General features: G+C 40.7%; 1 protein-coding gene across 4 annotated transcripts in view; it reads right to left on the reverse strand.

Annotated features, from left to right (window-relative positions):
- The window catches only part of MCTP1 (multiple C2 and transmembrane domain containing 1), a 288,852-nt gene that overhangs the window by 45,694 nt on the left and 229,721 nt on the right, over positions 1-13,437 (reverse strand). For all 4 annotated transcript variants that reach the window (XM_069777634.1, XM_069777635.1, XM_069777638.1 and 1 more), the window contains one exon: positions 9,161-9,280. In XM_069777634.1, coding sequence (XP_069633735.1) covers positions 9,161-9,280 — 120 coding nt within the window. The remainder of the gene's footprint in view (positions 1-9,160; positions 9,281-13,437) is intronic.

A 13,437-nucleotide genomic window follows, 5' to 3' on the forward strand; every position in this document is an offset into this window, starting at 1 on the left:
TACTTCTAGTCAAATAGTTTTCAGATTCTAGTGGGACCAGATATGCTTCTCTTATAAACCAGCATTTATCCAAATAATTTTAAGCTTGTGGGTGTGACACAGTCGATTACATTCAAATCTGGAGCTGACAAGTTTCTTGGTAGAAAAAAGCTGTGTTATGTATTTTAAGTGGCAATGTATGTAATACACATATTATTGTAATTTCAGTGGTTTTTTTTTTCCAGGTGTTGATACATTTTGGTAAATACATTAAAACTGCAGTACAGTTCCAGAGTTCTTAAAGTCTAGGCTGAATTAAAATGTGCTAAAGTGAAAGAAAACCAAACCAAACATGAATAAAAATCTCATATGACTATGGGAATTTTTACTAGAAACTAAACTGATGTTAGGTTATATAATATTGATTATTTATAATAGCCACTACAAGCTGTCAAATGAATCTTCTTGCCATGTAAATCTTGATGCAAATGCAAAAAAAATCATTAAAACAGTCTCCTAGAAAAAATGCCTCTATGTGCGGTGAACTTCAATTTTATTTTAGGTGCCCACAATATTGGAAGACTATATTTGAAAAAATGTGGCAAAATTAAAATTAAAAAAATCAATTGGTTTATGACAGAAATAAATCCGATTTTTTAAAATGCTGGGGATATCTAGGGTGGGGTTTGGTTTTGGTGCTTTGTCTTCGGGTGACAAAAACCAGCCAAAATATTCCAATTCTGTAGTGCATTTGGTTTTTGTTACTGCTATCGGGATGAGAACAGCCACATAAAGTTTTAGTAAGGGGTTACTCCATACTCTGATACTGTATGTAAACCTCTGACACAGGGATTATAATTGCAGCGCAGACCATCTCTTTTAACTGTAGCCTAGATAGCCACTTGCAGTATTTTATTCTATTATGCTGCAGGAGAGAAACGCTTTCTGCCCAACTTATATCTTTATATAGTGTACTGTGTGACTGTTAAATTAGTGCATAATGCATTTAAAATATTTATAGTACCAACATTTAGTTAAATAACCTTTATGTAAGATTTATGTTGATTTGTTCATTTCTCATTTAATGGCAAATTATGAAGAGCATGTTTCATAAAGATAATTCTCCATTTAAATTCAGCAGGCCATTAAATATTAAAATTATGTTTCTGATGCAATCTAGAGCAAATTTGTCCAGCTTCAGCGATTATTTGCAGTCATAAAAATTAGACTTGATTAATAAAATTTAAATGCTTGATTAAGCTGACATTTTGATGTTTCTTTTCTGATTTATTAAAAAAACCCCTGTCCCATAGCAGGCCACTATAGTCTATCTTTCCTCCCTGACTATATGGATCATATAGAAAGAACAAACAGCTGCATGGAGACAGCAATGGTTCTCAGCAGACTACTTAATATTCAGGCACGTGTTGCTGGTGGTCTTTGTGCTCTGATAGCACCCACCCTGAACACACAGGCAGACGATGACCCGTTTGCAAAAGCCTTTCCAACTTATTTTATAGATGGTAACAAATGCAGAGCAATTTTCCGGTGCTGATTAATTTGGCAAAAGGAAGGCAGGCTGCACGTTTTAAGAAGAGCTCATGGACTTTCCTGCATCATTCGGAGTGATGCGCTGATCGCAGAGAACGTAGCTCTAGTTAGTGGTTAGCAAACAGAAGGTAAAATCCTTTCTGCATGATGTTGAAAATCATTCTGCAAAAACAACCGTATTTTCCTTACTTTTAGAAGTGTCATGAATCAGACTAGTTTTACACACATATTGTTCTATGCCTAACTCTGTATTCTCCCACCAGCTCTCACGCTTTGGGGATTTCCTGGCTGCTGCTGTTGCTATCACACCGGAGACAAAACTTCTCAGGAAAGTACAGTCAAAACGGAGTCAAGATGTAATTGCCAACCTGACAACGCCCTTTTGTATCATCTTGTACAAACGACATATTCCAGATGCTGTTTAGCTACAATAGAGGGACAATTATATTTAGTTTTGCCATAAATTCAGTTAATTTTGCCAAGAATTCAGTCCTCAGCTAGAAATCACTGCTGAGTCCCTGGCAGAAGAAGACTTCTGGACTTCAAGCACAAAACCCCTCAGTACTGCCCAGGCAGTGGATGCGAAACACATGGTGTTTGTCCTGTATTCATCTGCAGATGAAACCCTTTGAAACGTTTTCAAACTAAGAACTTTATGGACTCATGCTTCCATGCTTTAAGACCATAATGTGAAGAAACACAGAAAAATCATCTTACTACCTTGTTTATTTGCTCGGTAACTCAGTTTTCAGTTTGCAGGAAAACCGGTCGTTAAAGTCAAGCACTTTTCTGGTGGGGTTGGTTTCTGTATTGAATGTACAGCAAGGTGGCACTCTCTGTCCCAAACAGGAGCATCAACAAATTCACCAAAAGCTCTCACAGACCCTGTTGCTTTGCCCCCAGAAGAAAGTGATTGGACTCTAACCAGAAAAGCTCTTCTAGCTGCAACTGAGCTGGGCTTGCACTCCCAACTCAAGCTCACCATGCTTACCACCCTTTCTTGAAGAAAGAAAGAATCCAGTGAGATGGATATATTTGTAAGCATCTTTCTTCCCATTCCCCGTTTTGTTTTTCTTCATGTGACAATTTCCAGAAGACACATAAAAATAAATAATAAATCTGACTATACATATCGTATTGGAGGACTATATAAAAAGTACCCACAGAAACTGGTTAAAATCTCAAAATGTCTTTAACAAAACTTATTTTTCTTCTATTCTCAAAATTTCATCCTAAATGTGTCCAGGTCTACCTTTTAATAGAAACATATATTCTAGAAACGTAAGTCATCAAAGCCTATTTCACAAAAAATCACCAGTGAAATTAAAAGATGTATCGTGCCATTTTATATCACTCTTACAAGATTAATAATATGTGTGTATACTCTATTCTACAGATTCATAAGAATTTGTGTATGGCACATTAACTCCCAGCTGCTCACCATCATTTTCTATGCAATGACATGTGCAACTTGAAACTTCAAGAGGAAATTAGCTATTTAATATTTCCTTAAAGGCTCTAAGTATTAACTATAAATGCAGGATGTGAACTGAAGTGATTAAACCTCTTCTCCATAGGGGTATATATGGCAGAAGAACATTCATAGGTAACTCCAGGCATGTGCATTGCTCTTCTATTAAATTTTAAATTGCTTGGAAAAAAACCCTAACAAATAATAGACCAAAAGGAGAGAAAGATTAGTATCTTCATTCAGAGAATCACAGAGTGGCAGAGGTTGGCAGGGACATCTTGAGATCAACTCCCCTACTCAAGCAGAGATATCAAGTCCAACCCCCCTACTCAAGACAGGTCACCTCTGAGCAGGTTGCCCAGGACCATGTCCAGTAAGGTCTTGAGTATCTCCATGGATATACTGGTCACTGGAAGTGACCACAACTTCTCTGCGCAGCCTGGTCCTAGGTAGTGACCACACTCAGATGGAATTCTGTGTATTTTGGTTTGTACCTGTTGATACTGTCCTGTCACTGGACACCACTGAGAAGTGCCTGTCTCTCTCTTCTTCGTCTTTCTTCAGGTATTTATAGACATCATCAGGATCCCCCCCGAGCCTCATCTTCTCCACGCAGAGCAGTCCCAGCTTGCTCAGCCTCTCCTTGTATGCCAGATGCTTTGATCCCTTCACCATCTTCTCTTTGAAGTGAAACTCCCCTTCCTCAGCTTCCCGTCTTGTCCTGACTAAAGACCCAGTATACATCCATGGCATGATGGTCATGAGAGCAATTCCCCCGTGTCCCTGTGATCATGTATGCAAGTAGCTGCACATGGACCTCTTAACTCCTACTGGTTCCTATGCTGTGCACACTAATGTACAGGCACTTCAGGGAGAAACCCCCTGGCATGCTGGGTTCTCAGAAAGGATTTGAGAGCCTCTTCCAGGGTGGCATTTCCTTATCTGTGTGCATACACCTGAGGTGGGCCCCCTCTGCCCTGCTTGGTTGATTTTGAGGTCTCCTCCTGCCCACTTCACCCTGCAACCCTTGCTTCCCAACTCAGACCACCACTTCCTCACTTGATTGCGGGTCTTCACCACCTCCCTCCCCCATCATTTCTAGTTTAATGCTCTCCTCATCAGGTTGGCCAGCCTCCTGGGAAAGAAGATTTTGCCCCACTTAGTGAGGTGGATCTTGCCTCTTCCTAGCAGTCCTCAATCCTCAAAAAGGATCCCATAGTTGTAAAAAACAAGTGCCTGTTGTCAATAACAGCTGTGGGACTGGTTGTTGACATGCCACATCTGTCCACTCCTCCTCCAGCCCTTCCTCCTCAATGGCAGGATCAAGGAGAAGACAACCTGGGCTCCCTGCCTGCTGCTTACTCAAGGAAGAACAAGAACTTGCAGTGTCACCAGAGGAGATGCCATGTGCCTGTTACAGCAGTTAAGTGTTATGGCCCAACAGCTGAGAGTCACAGTTTGTCCTAATTGTGGTAGTCAGGTTTACATACACAGGGGAAAAAAAAAAAATTGATAACTATGCAAACCAGTTTTTTTCATTTGCAATACGACAGCCCAACCAGACAATAACTGTTTCATCTCAGGGAAGGGTACAAGAGCAGCTGGAGAGTGGGAACATTTTTAATCACTTTGAGGGATTATCTGACCGTTCCTTAAGTTAGGCAGCTCCAGCAGGCAGTCAGAACACAGCCTGAAGTAGAAAAGCAGGGAAAAAAGAAAGACCTTTTTTTCCACTAACTTCATGCAGTTCTAATAACTGTGACTTTTGCTTAGAAATAGAAGTGAAAAAAAGACACCAGACAGCAGTGCTGCTGTTTTCTCCAAGCTATAAAGGTGAGGGGTTTTTTGTACAACACATTTGAAAATATCAAAATATTAAGTAGTTTCTTAAAAAAGACTGAAAAGAAGCTTTAAACCTCAGCATACTTTCTGTTAGTTTGGATATATCTAGAAGTCTTTCAATTACAGCTGGGTGGGATGAACTTTTCTGTTCGTCCATCTATTGTAAGATGTGATTTGGGGTTCCCAGAGAGTCAAGGCTGCTGAAATAAGCCAGTCCTTTGCTCTCCCTCTGTCCTTGTTCTCCCTGAGTATCCCGAGCAGACTGTCACCGTGCTGTGCTCTGCTACCCTGTGCCTGCCATACACAGGTGACATGGAGCAGCGGGGACAGAAAAGTGGCAGCAGCTGATACCTCTCCTCTCCCTCAGAGGACGTGAACAAGATGATGGAAAAAAGGTGGAGAAAAAAAATAAAAGTGGTAAGGTCCACTCAGTTCTAGTCTTGTGTGTTTAGGTGGTGATGGTTTAAGACGAGAACGGCAGTTGCGCTAAAAATAAATTATTCCGGGAGGTCAGATATTTAGGTGTACAAGTATAAGGAAATGCAAGGATCCTTGGAGAAAGCAGCTAGGTACGCTTCAGGCAAAAATGTTACTGCAAAATTCACAGGAAGGCATTAAGAATGCCATTTTACTGATATTTTTCCTTGCTTAATACTGGAAGGAAATATTTATTCTGTGATTTTTTATACCTGCTACATGACTAAATTCCAGAAGTCCATCCATTTTAGATCAGTTCTGAATTCTCACAGATTCATTTAGAGAACCATCCACGAAGTCAACATCTATTTACATCCGCTTACACCAACGTTTAATGCAAGAGTTTGTATTTGATGAAAGCATATCTTCCAGAAATACATCTACTCTTGATCTAAATGTATAAAAGATAGGTAATCCAATGCTTCTCTTTTAAGCTCGTGCAAGTGTTTGACTAAAGCCACAGTGACAATCAGTCCTACAAAGAGAGTCCAGCCAAGTCCATGAAAGCAGTAATGCCTAATATGCTGCTTCACCTCTTTGTCTGACTTTCCAATAGACTTATCTCCTATTAGTAAATACACTTGGGTCCCCCCCTTGCCCCAACCTCATTGCACTTTTAATTCAAGAAAGGACTTGCACGTATAACTTATTAGGAGTCGGAGTAAATGGCAAAATAATCATACACACATTCAAACGAGCAGCATGGGCTCATATTATGACGGAGTAACCCCGACCACTTGGCAGGTGAATTAGTCCACAAGAAAATAAGTTCCAAACTACTTCAAAGAAACTGATGCCCAAGCAGACATATCAAATGATACCTTGTCTATAGAGAGTCAACCAAGGATGAGTTAAGGCTGGTCCATCTACCATATCCAGACAGAAACTCAGGGATCACTATTTCATTGACCTGCAGAAGACTACAGTCCCTAACACCTGAATTGTTGATAAAACTGATAATTGTTTTCTTGTAGGGATATTACAATGGAAACTAACTGTTCTGAGCTACTTTTGAAGGTCCCAAATTTAAGTATTTTCCATAGACATGAAACAAGCCTAAAGTGCATACAATTTTTAACTATGCTTGTCTAGTGTTAATTAAGAAAAGTTAACTAATACATTTATCTTTTTGTCTTATCATTAGCTTGAGGATTTCAAAGTAACTTCTGAAGACACACGATATTCCTAAGGTAAGTAGTCACTGATTTCACTGAGGCACGCAAGAAATCTCTGGAGACCTGGGAACAGAAGCCAGATCATGTGAATCTTGAAGTGTTCTCTAGCCACTAGGAAACATTGCCTAATTAATTTAGTTAATATTTACACTCTGCATAGGAAAACAGAAATATTTAAATGACTCCTAATCTAATGATACTGTGCTAATGACCTGAGCTAAGGACTTGTGATATTACTGAAGATTTGTGAGTTAATTAGAAAGGCATCCAATAAGTCTGAAGATCACTTCACAGAAGACAGATGCTCACCATGATGATAACCAAGCTCAAATCATTAAAAATGTGGTCCCAACTTACTTGTGATAAACCTAAACAAAAAATAGTAATTAACAGCACAGATATCAAATACTTGGGATGAACATGATTGGTTGATATAGGCTGTATAGCTTGGTCTGAAGCAATCTCACAAAGAGGAACATTTTTAAAGCAGCATTTGGTGTCCTCAACAGAGAGCCCATCAATAGCTTCGTTATTTTGTTAGAAAAGTTACATGACCCAATTAATCTTCACAGGCAGGTGGTATTTCAGAGAGAAATGAAGTGTATTGCAGCTCGCAAGTGAAATCTCTCCTTTCACAAGGGATTTCAGTACTCATAAAATCTTCAGGTTGAGAAGCTTTAAGCATTTCAGGCAGCAGGAGACTAAGGGCCGTTATTTAAGTAATGCATCTTTTAAATCTTGATCTTAGGCTTTTTTCCATAAATGTAACAACCTTTGGGATTAGGGAATACCTCTATCATCCCCACCCTTAATTTTAGATGACCCTTGGAAGCATAACAGTCTTAGTGATGTAGACAGGTAATACCAGTGCCCGGATCAGGGCTGTATCAGTTCCTCTGGTCATTAATAATAGCAGTTGCTAGACATTAGGGTCATGGGATCATTCAGGCTGGAAAGGCACTCCAACCTCCTGCTGAAAGCGGGGTCAGCCATGAGGTCAGATCAGGTTGCTCAGAGCTTTATCCAGTCCGGCCCTGAAAACTTCTGGCAGCAACTGCACAACTTGCCTGGGCAACCTCTTCCACTGCTTAACAATTCTCATGGCAAAAAAGGTTCTCCAGTCTGAACCTCGTTTGTTTCAAATTATGCCTGTTGCCTCTTCCACCACACATCACTGTGAAGAGTCTAGCTCCATCTTCTCGATGACCTCCTTATAAGTAGTGGAGGGCTGCTCTTCAGGTGACCTGAAGCCTTCTCTTCTCCAGGCTCTTTCAAGCCCACTTCCCTCAGCTTCTCCTTACAGGGCAAGTGCTCAAGGCCCCTCACCATCTTGGTAGCCTTCCACTGAATTCGCTCAAGTTAATCAGTGACTTTCTCGAACTGGGGTGCCCCAAATGGAATGCTATTCTAGATGCAGTCTAACAAGGGCTGATAATGGCGTCCCTCCATCCACTGGCTGTGCTGCTCTTAATGCAGCCCAGGGTGCCGGAGGCCCTCTTCCCTCTTGCTGGTTCATGTCTACCTTGCTGTCTTCCAAGACGCCCAGGCCCAGTTCAGACAGCTGCTTCCCAATCAATCCTAGCCCGCATCATTGCAAGGGGTTATTCGTGCCCGAGAGCAAGACTTCACATTTTTCCTTCTTGCATTTCATGAGGTTCCTGTTGGCTCATTTCTCCAGCCTACCTAGGTCTCTTTGACTGGCAGATCCAAGGTATCAGCTGGTCCCACACACCTGGTGTCACCCAAAAACTTGGTAGGAGTGCACTCTGTTACCTCCTACAGGTCACTCATAGAGACGTTAAACAGGACAGGTCCTTGTGCACTGTGGTACTCCACTTCTTACCAACCTCCTTTAACCACTATCCTCTGAGACCAATTATCTAACCTGTTTTGTGTTTTTTCCACCCATCCAGTTATCCATCCAGATCATAATGTCCTAGACAGCATACTGCTTTTGGGATATGAATACAGATACGAATACCAAATTCATAACGTTCAGCAATAAAACACATGCAAAATCCATAAGCTGCCTGGATACTAGAAAATTTGCACAGCATAGAATACAGCTTCAACTTTTGATATGTACTTCCGAAAATCTGAACTATGCTTTTATTATTAAAAATGTCAGTTATTAGTAAACATTTGCTACTTCATATCCCAACTACATGCATTTAATTAAATGATGGCATTAGATGAGAATAAGAAAAGCTTATAATAAGCTCAATGAATGGTAACATATTAATGATAAACTGTGAAATCCAATAAAGTGTAATACGTTCAGAAACTGTTAACAATTTGGAATCATTTTAACCTTTAACTTCAATAAGTGAAAAAAAAAAAAGCAACATAAGGACTTAGCCACGCAAAACCATTTTCAAAGAATTTGCCTTTTCCTGACCAGCAAACCTCTCATCTCTGCTCCCACACAAACCAGATTCTGAGGATAGTACATGTTCTACTGTATTTTTACATGACATTTTCAACAAAAACAGACACATTTATTGGACAGCTGGAGAAAAATTAAATTGCAGGTGGGAAAATTGTCCATCGAGCGTTGTGAATCGAGACATTTTCAAAAAGATGTCATATTTAAACTCAGTTACAAAATTTTATCTAGTTAAAAAGAGAAAAGGACATGTATGCGCTTGAAGTAGAGAAGACTTACCGTATCATGTTGCCTGTTATCTTTCCCTGATACGATCAAGAAGTAGTTCCATGCCAGCAGCAACAACAAAGCCAGTGGTATCATGTAGAGCTCAAAGTTCCAGACCACAAAAAGAAAAAGCTAGAAGACAGAGCAGGAAAAAAAGTGATTCAAATCAGCATTGCATTAAACTCTTGTGCACAGTTAAGACCAACAAATTAAAACAATTCTAAAGAAACCCACCTCTCCTTAGGCAGGAAAGTTGTTCAACCACTTTGCTGACTGCCCACCTACCTTCATGAAACAACTGCTGCACTTTTCATTCCTTCACACCTTAATTCTTGCAAAAGGAAAACAGTTTAGTCTGAGAGGAATATTAATTGTTCTCTCATAAAATAATGATTATGTGGACAAAATAATGCAAAATGGCATAAAATTAAGACCGCGATGTTAGAAAAAAAAGGTTAGTCATTTCCATGAATAGAAATTAATCTGCTGTTTAGAAGAATGAGCTTGGTCAGTAATGTCACACAAACAAGCAGAAGAAGTAAACATCACAACCAAATCTGAAAAAATCTTTTGCATAGAAAGCTAGCAAAAAAATCACACTAACAGGCAAAAACGTACAACTATTTTAATGAAAGCATGGTAAAACAGTACCGACCATGGAATCACAGAAAATGGGATTAAAAGGAATGCTGAGAACCCACCTAAGTCCACCCCTTTGAAAACTTCGATTTGTTGAAGTGCTTGCTCAAAACACCTCGAGCACTCCATGGCTGGAGGCTGGTGGGACGGTGGTCAGGTGCCATCTCCCAGCGATGTGCGCCTCGATAACTGGGGCTGCTCTCCGGCACTGGGGCCACATGGTCATCGCACCCCGGGAGAGACCCATCCCCACCGCCAGCTCTCTGCCACGGAGCTCTGACAAGCTTCACACACTGGACTTCAGCCTCAGACCCATCGAGAGGTACAGAGACGACTTTTTGGAAGCCTGGAAGTCCTCAGCATTTGTTAGAGCCCGTAGCTGTCTGGCAGAGAGACATCCAGCTAGGTCCTGTTCCCTACTGGTGCTGGTACAAAATTATTGGTTTGCAGGAACGAACTAAAAGTATTTGGACTTAGATGGGGTCAAACTAAAACCATTTTTACATCCAGTTTTTTCTATGAACAAACCCCTCGTTATTTTAGCCATCTCCAGACATAACTTGGGTTTGTTTTCTTCCAATATGACAAAAACCAAAAATGAAAGTATTATAGCAAATCACACTACGTACCACAGCTGGATATACTCCCAGAAATCTTGCTAAGCCTTTTTAATCCAAATAGTTAAGCTTTTGAATATTTGTGTTTTTACCAACTACTAAAATGAATGAAGGTGGTGTGCCACAGAACTAGCAAATCTAAAGCAATGCCAATACCTAGGCAAACTAAAAAGTGGATCACTTTCCCAAATCAGTCGCCAAGATGTATACAAAGCCGAGTAAGTAAAAAATGGGGATTTTAATATTCTTCTGCTGGATTTTTTGTTTACAGTTAAAACAAAATGCTCCTACCAAATTCAAGCTCCCACATAAAAGAAAAAAAATCTGTATTTTAAGTAATCTGCTCTCTCAAGATCAGCTAACTTACCTGAACCCCCTACTTTCTATCACTGAATGCTATGTATATGGAAGTCCTGTGAGACTGCAAGACAAACATGGTAAATACTGAAAGAAGTGAAAAAGCAGTGTGTGTGACATACATAAGAGGATATAGGCACTTCTAACAGTGTTTCATTTGAAAGAAAACTGCCTTTTTTAGGTTGTTTAGTTTAAAAGAAAATCTGTTAGAAATGGTAATAAGAAGCAAACAACAGCTCACGGAATTTGAGGGTTCTTCTATGAGGTTGCTAACTATCCTTCTGAGAGCAAGATCTATGTGGATTTGATGCAGTAAATTTGATACAGCCAATTTACAACAGAATTTGCATCTCAAAAGAAAAAGCAAAAAATCCTTGCACCCTTTAACCCCAGAAACACCCTGAGTCAATGGATACACGCTGAAGGGAGTTCTGCAAGTTGGCGAACAGCACCCAAATATCAGAAAAGCAAATACTAGAGATCACCTGTTGAGAAATGGCAATGCATACAGTCTCTCTTATGGTTCCATCTGAACTTTGGTTAGAAAGATGGAAAGAAAATCAAGTAATATCCAAACAATCACCAGCTCCACGGAAAAGAAGCCAGCAACCTAGACAGTGTCAGGAGATATGGACCTGACCAGAGACTGTGGAACATGGTCATTAGGTACCCTGTTCTCCAGAACATCAATGAGTTCCCATCCAAACACTCCTCATGTGAAGTTTCTAAGTGCCAGAGTATTAATTCCTTACAGCACTGTACTCTGTAGGCCAGTGAAATATTGTATTAAGATATTATCTCTTTACAACTTGTATGGACATACCTTTCAAAAATGTGGCTATTACACCCGTCATCTCCTGTAGATGATTTTGCTGACCTGCCACCTTAATTTCCATCTAGTCTGGCTGAATTTTAACCAGTTCCTCCTTTCAGGCACCTGTCTCAGCCAGGCACTAGGAAAACAGGGACTCTATATTTACAACACAAATGAGATGTGTGCTGTGCGAGACCAGCACAGTGATGGCACTGCAAGTGAAATAGCCTCACTGTCTTCCCCAGAAGAGAAATGCACTCATGAAATGCACATGGGAGAAAACAAGCAGATTCCCAGTATTAGACAAAACTTTTAAGTAAACATGAGCAAACCCAAAATCTGGTGCAGAACAGCAAGAAAATCCAGGGGCTCAGTTCTTAGGCATAAAGGGCCTGATAGCTGTGGGGAGGGGGAAGAAGGGAAGTGGTGTGTAGAAACCTTCACTTCATGCATGAATGCAGGAGGCAAACCTAAATATCCATCCATTAAGCAAGTATAGGTGAAAAACAATAATCCAGAAAAGCTAAGAACAAGTGTAAAAGGGCAGTTCTGGGACTTGCGCATGCCTATAAAGCATCCAGTGGAACATGGACTGTATCTGGTATGATCTCTTCCAAGGAAATAATGGCTCTAACTCTGTCTAAAAAAAGGATCCTCATCACTACTGAAACAAGCCAACTATTTTAAGGGAGGAGTGGGAGTCTCAAAGGTTACAGTTTAATATAGCTGCCATTTCCTACACAGAAGAATATAAGGGAGGACTTTTTTTCTTCTCCCCCATGAGATCAAGATTTTCAGAGTCACAGGCATGAACTGGCCATTTACAACATCACATCAGTTGATACTCTTAGTGAGAGACACATGCATTAAATGATCATTCAGGGAGACACATGACACTATCCCTGGTGTACAACACTTCAAAAAATAATTTAAGTTAGAATATTGAATATCCTATTCTTTTGCAAACTACAGTATATTTTAAAAAGAAATCTCATCCAAAATGATTAACACTTCCTACTGTTCAGAAAAAAAGCCTGCCCTTTCAGACTAGCAGCTGTGGATCATTAGCTTTCCAGTGATGAGATGTGTTTGATGAGTATTTTTCTTTCTAATTAAGAGATGAGATTCTCTATTTGACTCTCTCTTCAGACAGAAGTGAAGAGAAAGATTTCTGCCTATGTGGAAAGGCCATATTCTACAGAACAATTATTTCAGATTTCTTTTTATCTACCTCCACCCAATTTCATTTCATTTTTAACAGAACCCTGTTTGCACCCACAGACTTCAGAGCATTAACCCTTGTGTTTCCCAGCTCTTTTTATTCTTCCATTTGCTTCTGTTTTGACTGCCAGCAGACAAGAGCATGTAAAAAAGCGGAGCACCCCACGCAGGAGACACCGACCCACATCCTCAGGTGTGGGAGAGAGCAGAGCACGCGACGAGGGAGCGTACCGCTGTTTGAGAACTTTCTGACAAAAATTAGAAACCACTCACTCCACGGAAATGCTGGGGTTCGGTGAAAGCCAGAGGAGCGAGTGTAAGACGCTCCCGGCTGAGACGCAGGGAGCTTTCCAGAACCTGCAGCCTCACACCAACCTAGACATCAAGGCAAAAACGTAAAGGGGGCTTGACAGCACGCCAGGGTCTCGGCTTCCCTGGGCTTCTCCTGGTGGTGATGGAGAAGGGCAAGTCCCCGTGGATGAGCCACCCTGACAGCCCCAGGCTGACACAAGAGCCTTTGAGATTTGCATTGGCAGCACCCAGAGTCGTGAGCTGTAATTTTTGGGGAGGTACGGTGAGATATGGCCATTCCCACTGCCCTCGTGTCACATAGGGCATGCCACTCCTACTGCAGCCTCCTC

The sequence above is a fragment of the Haliaeetus albicilla genome, chromosome Z (assembly GCF_947461875.1).
Source record: "Haliaeetus albicilla chromosome Z, bHalAlb1.1, whole genome shotgun sequence".
NCBI lineage: Eukaryota > Metazoa > Chordata > Aves > Accipitriformes > Accipitridae > Haliaeetus > Haliaeetus albicilla.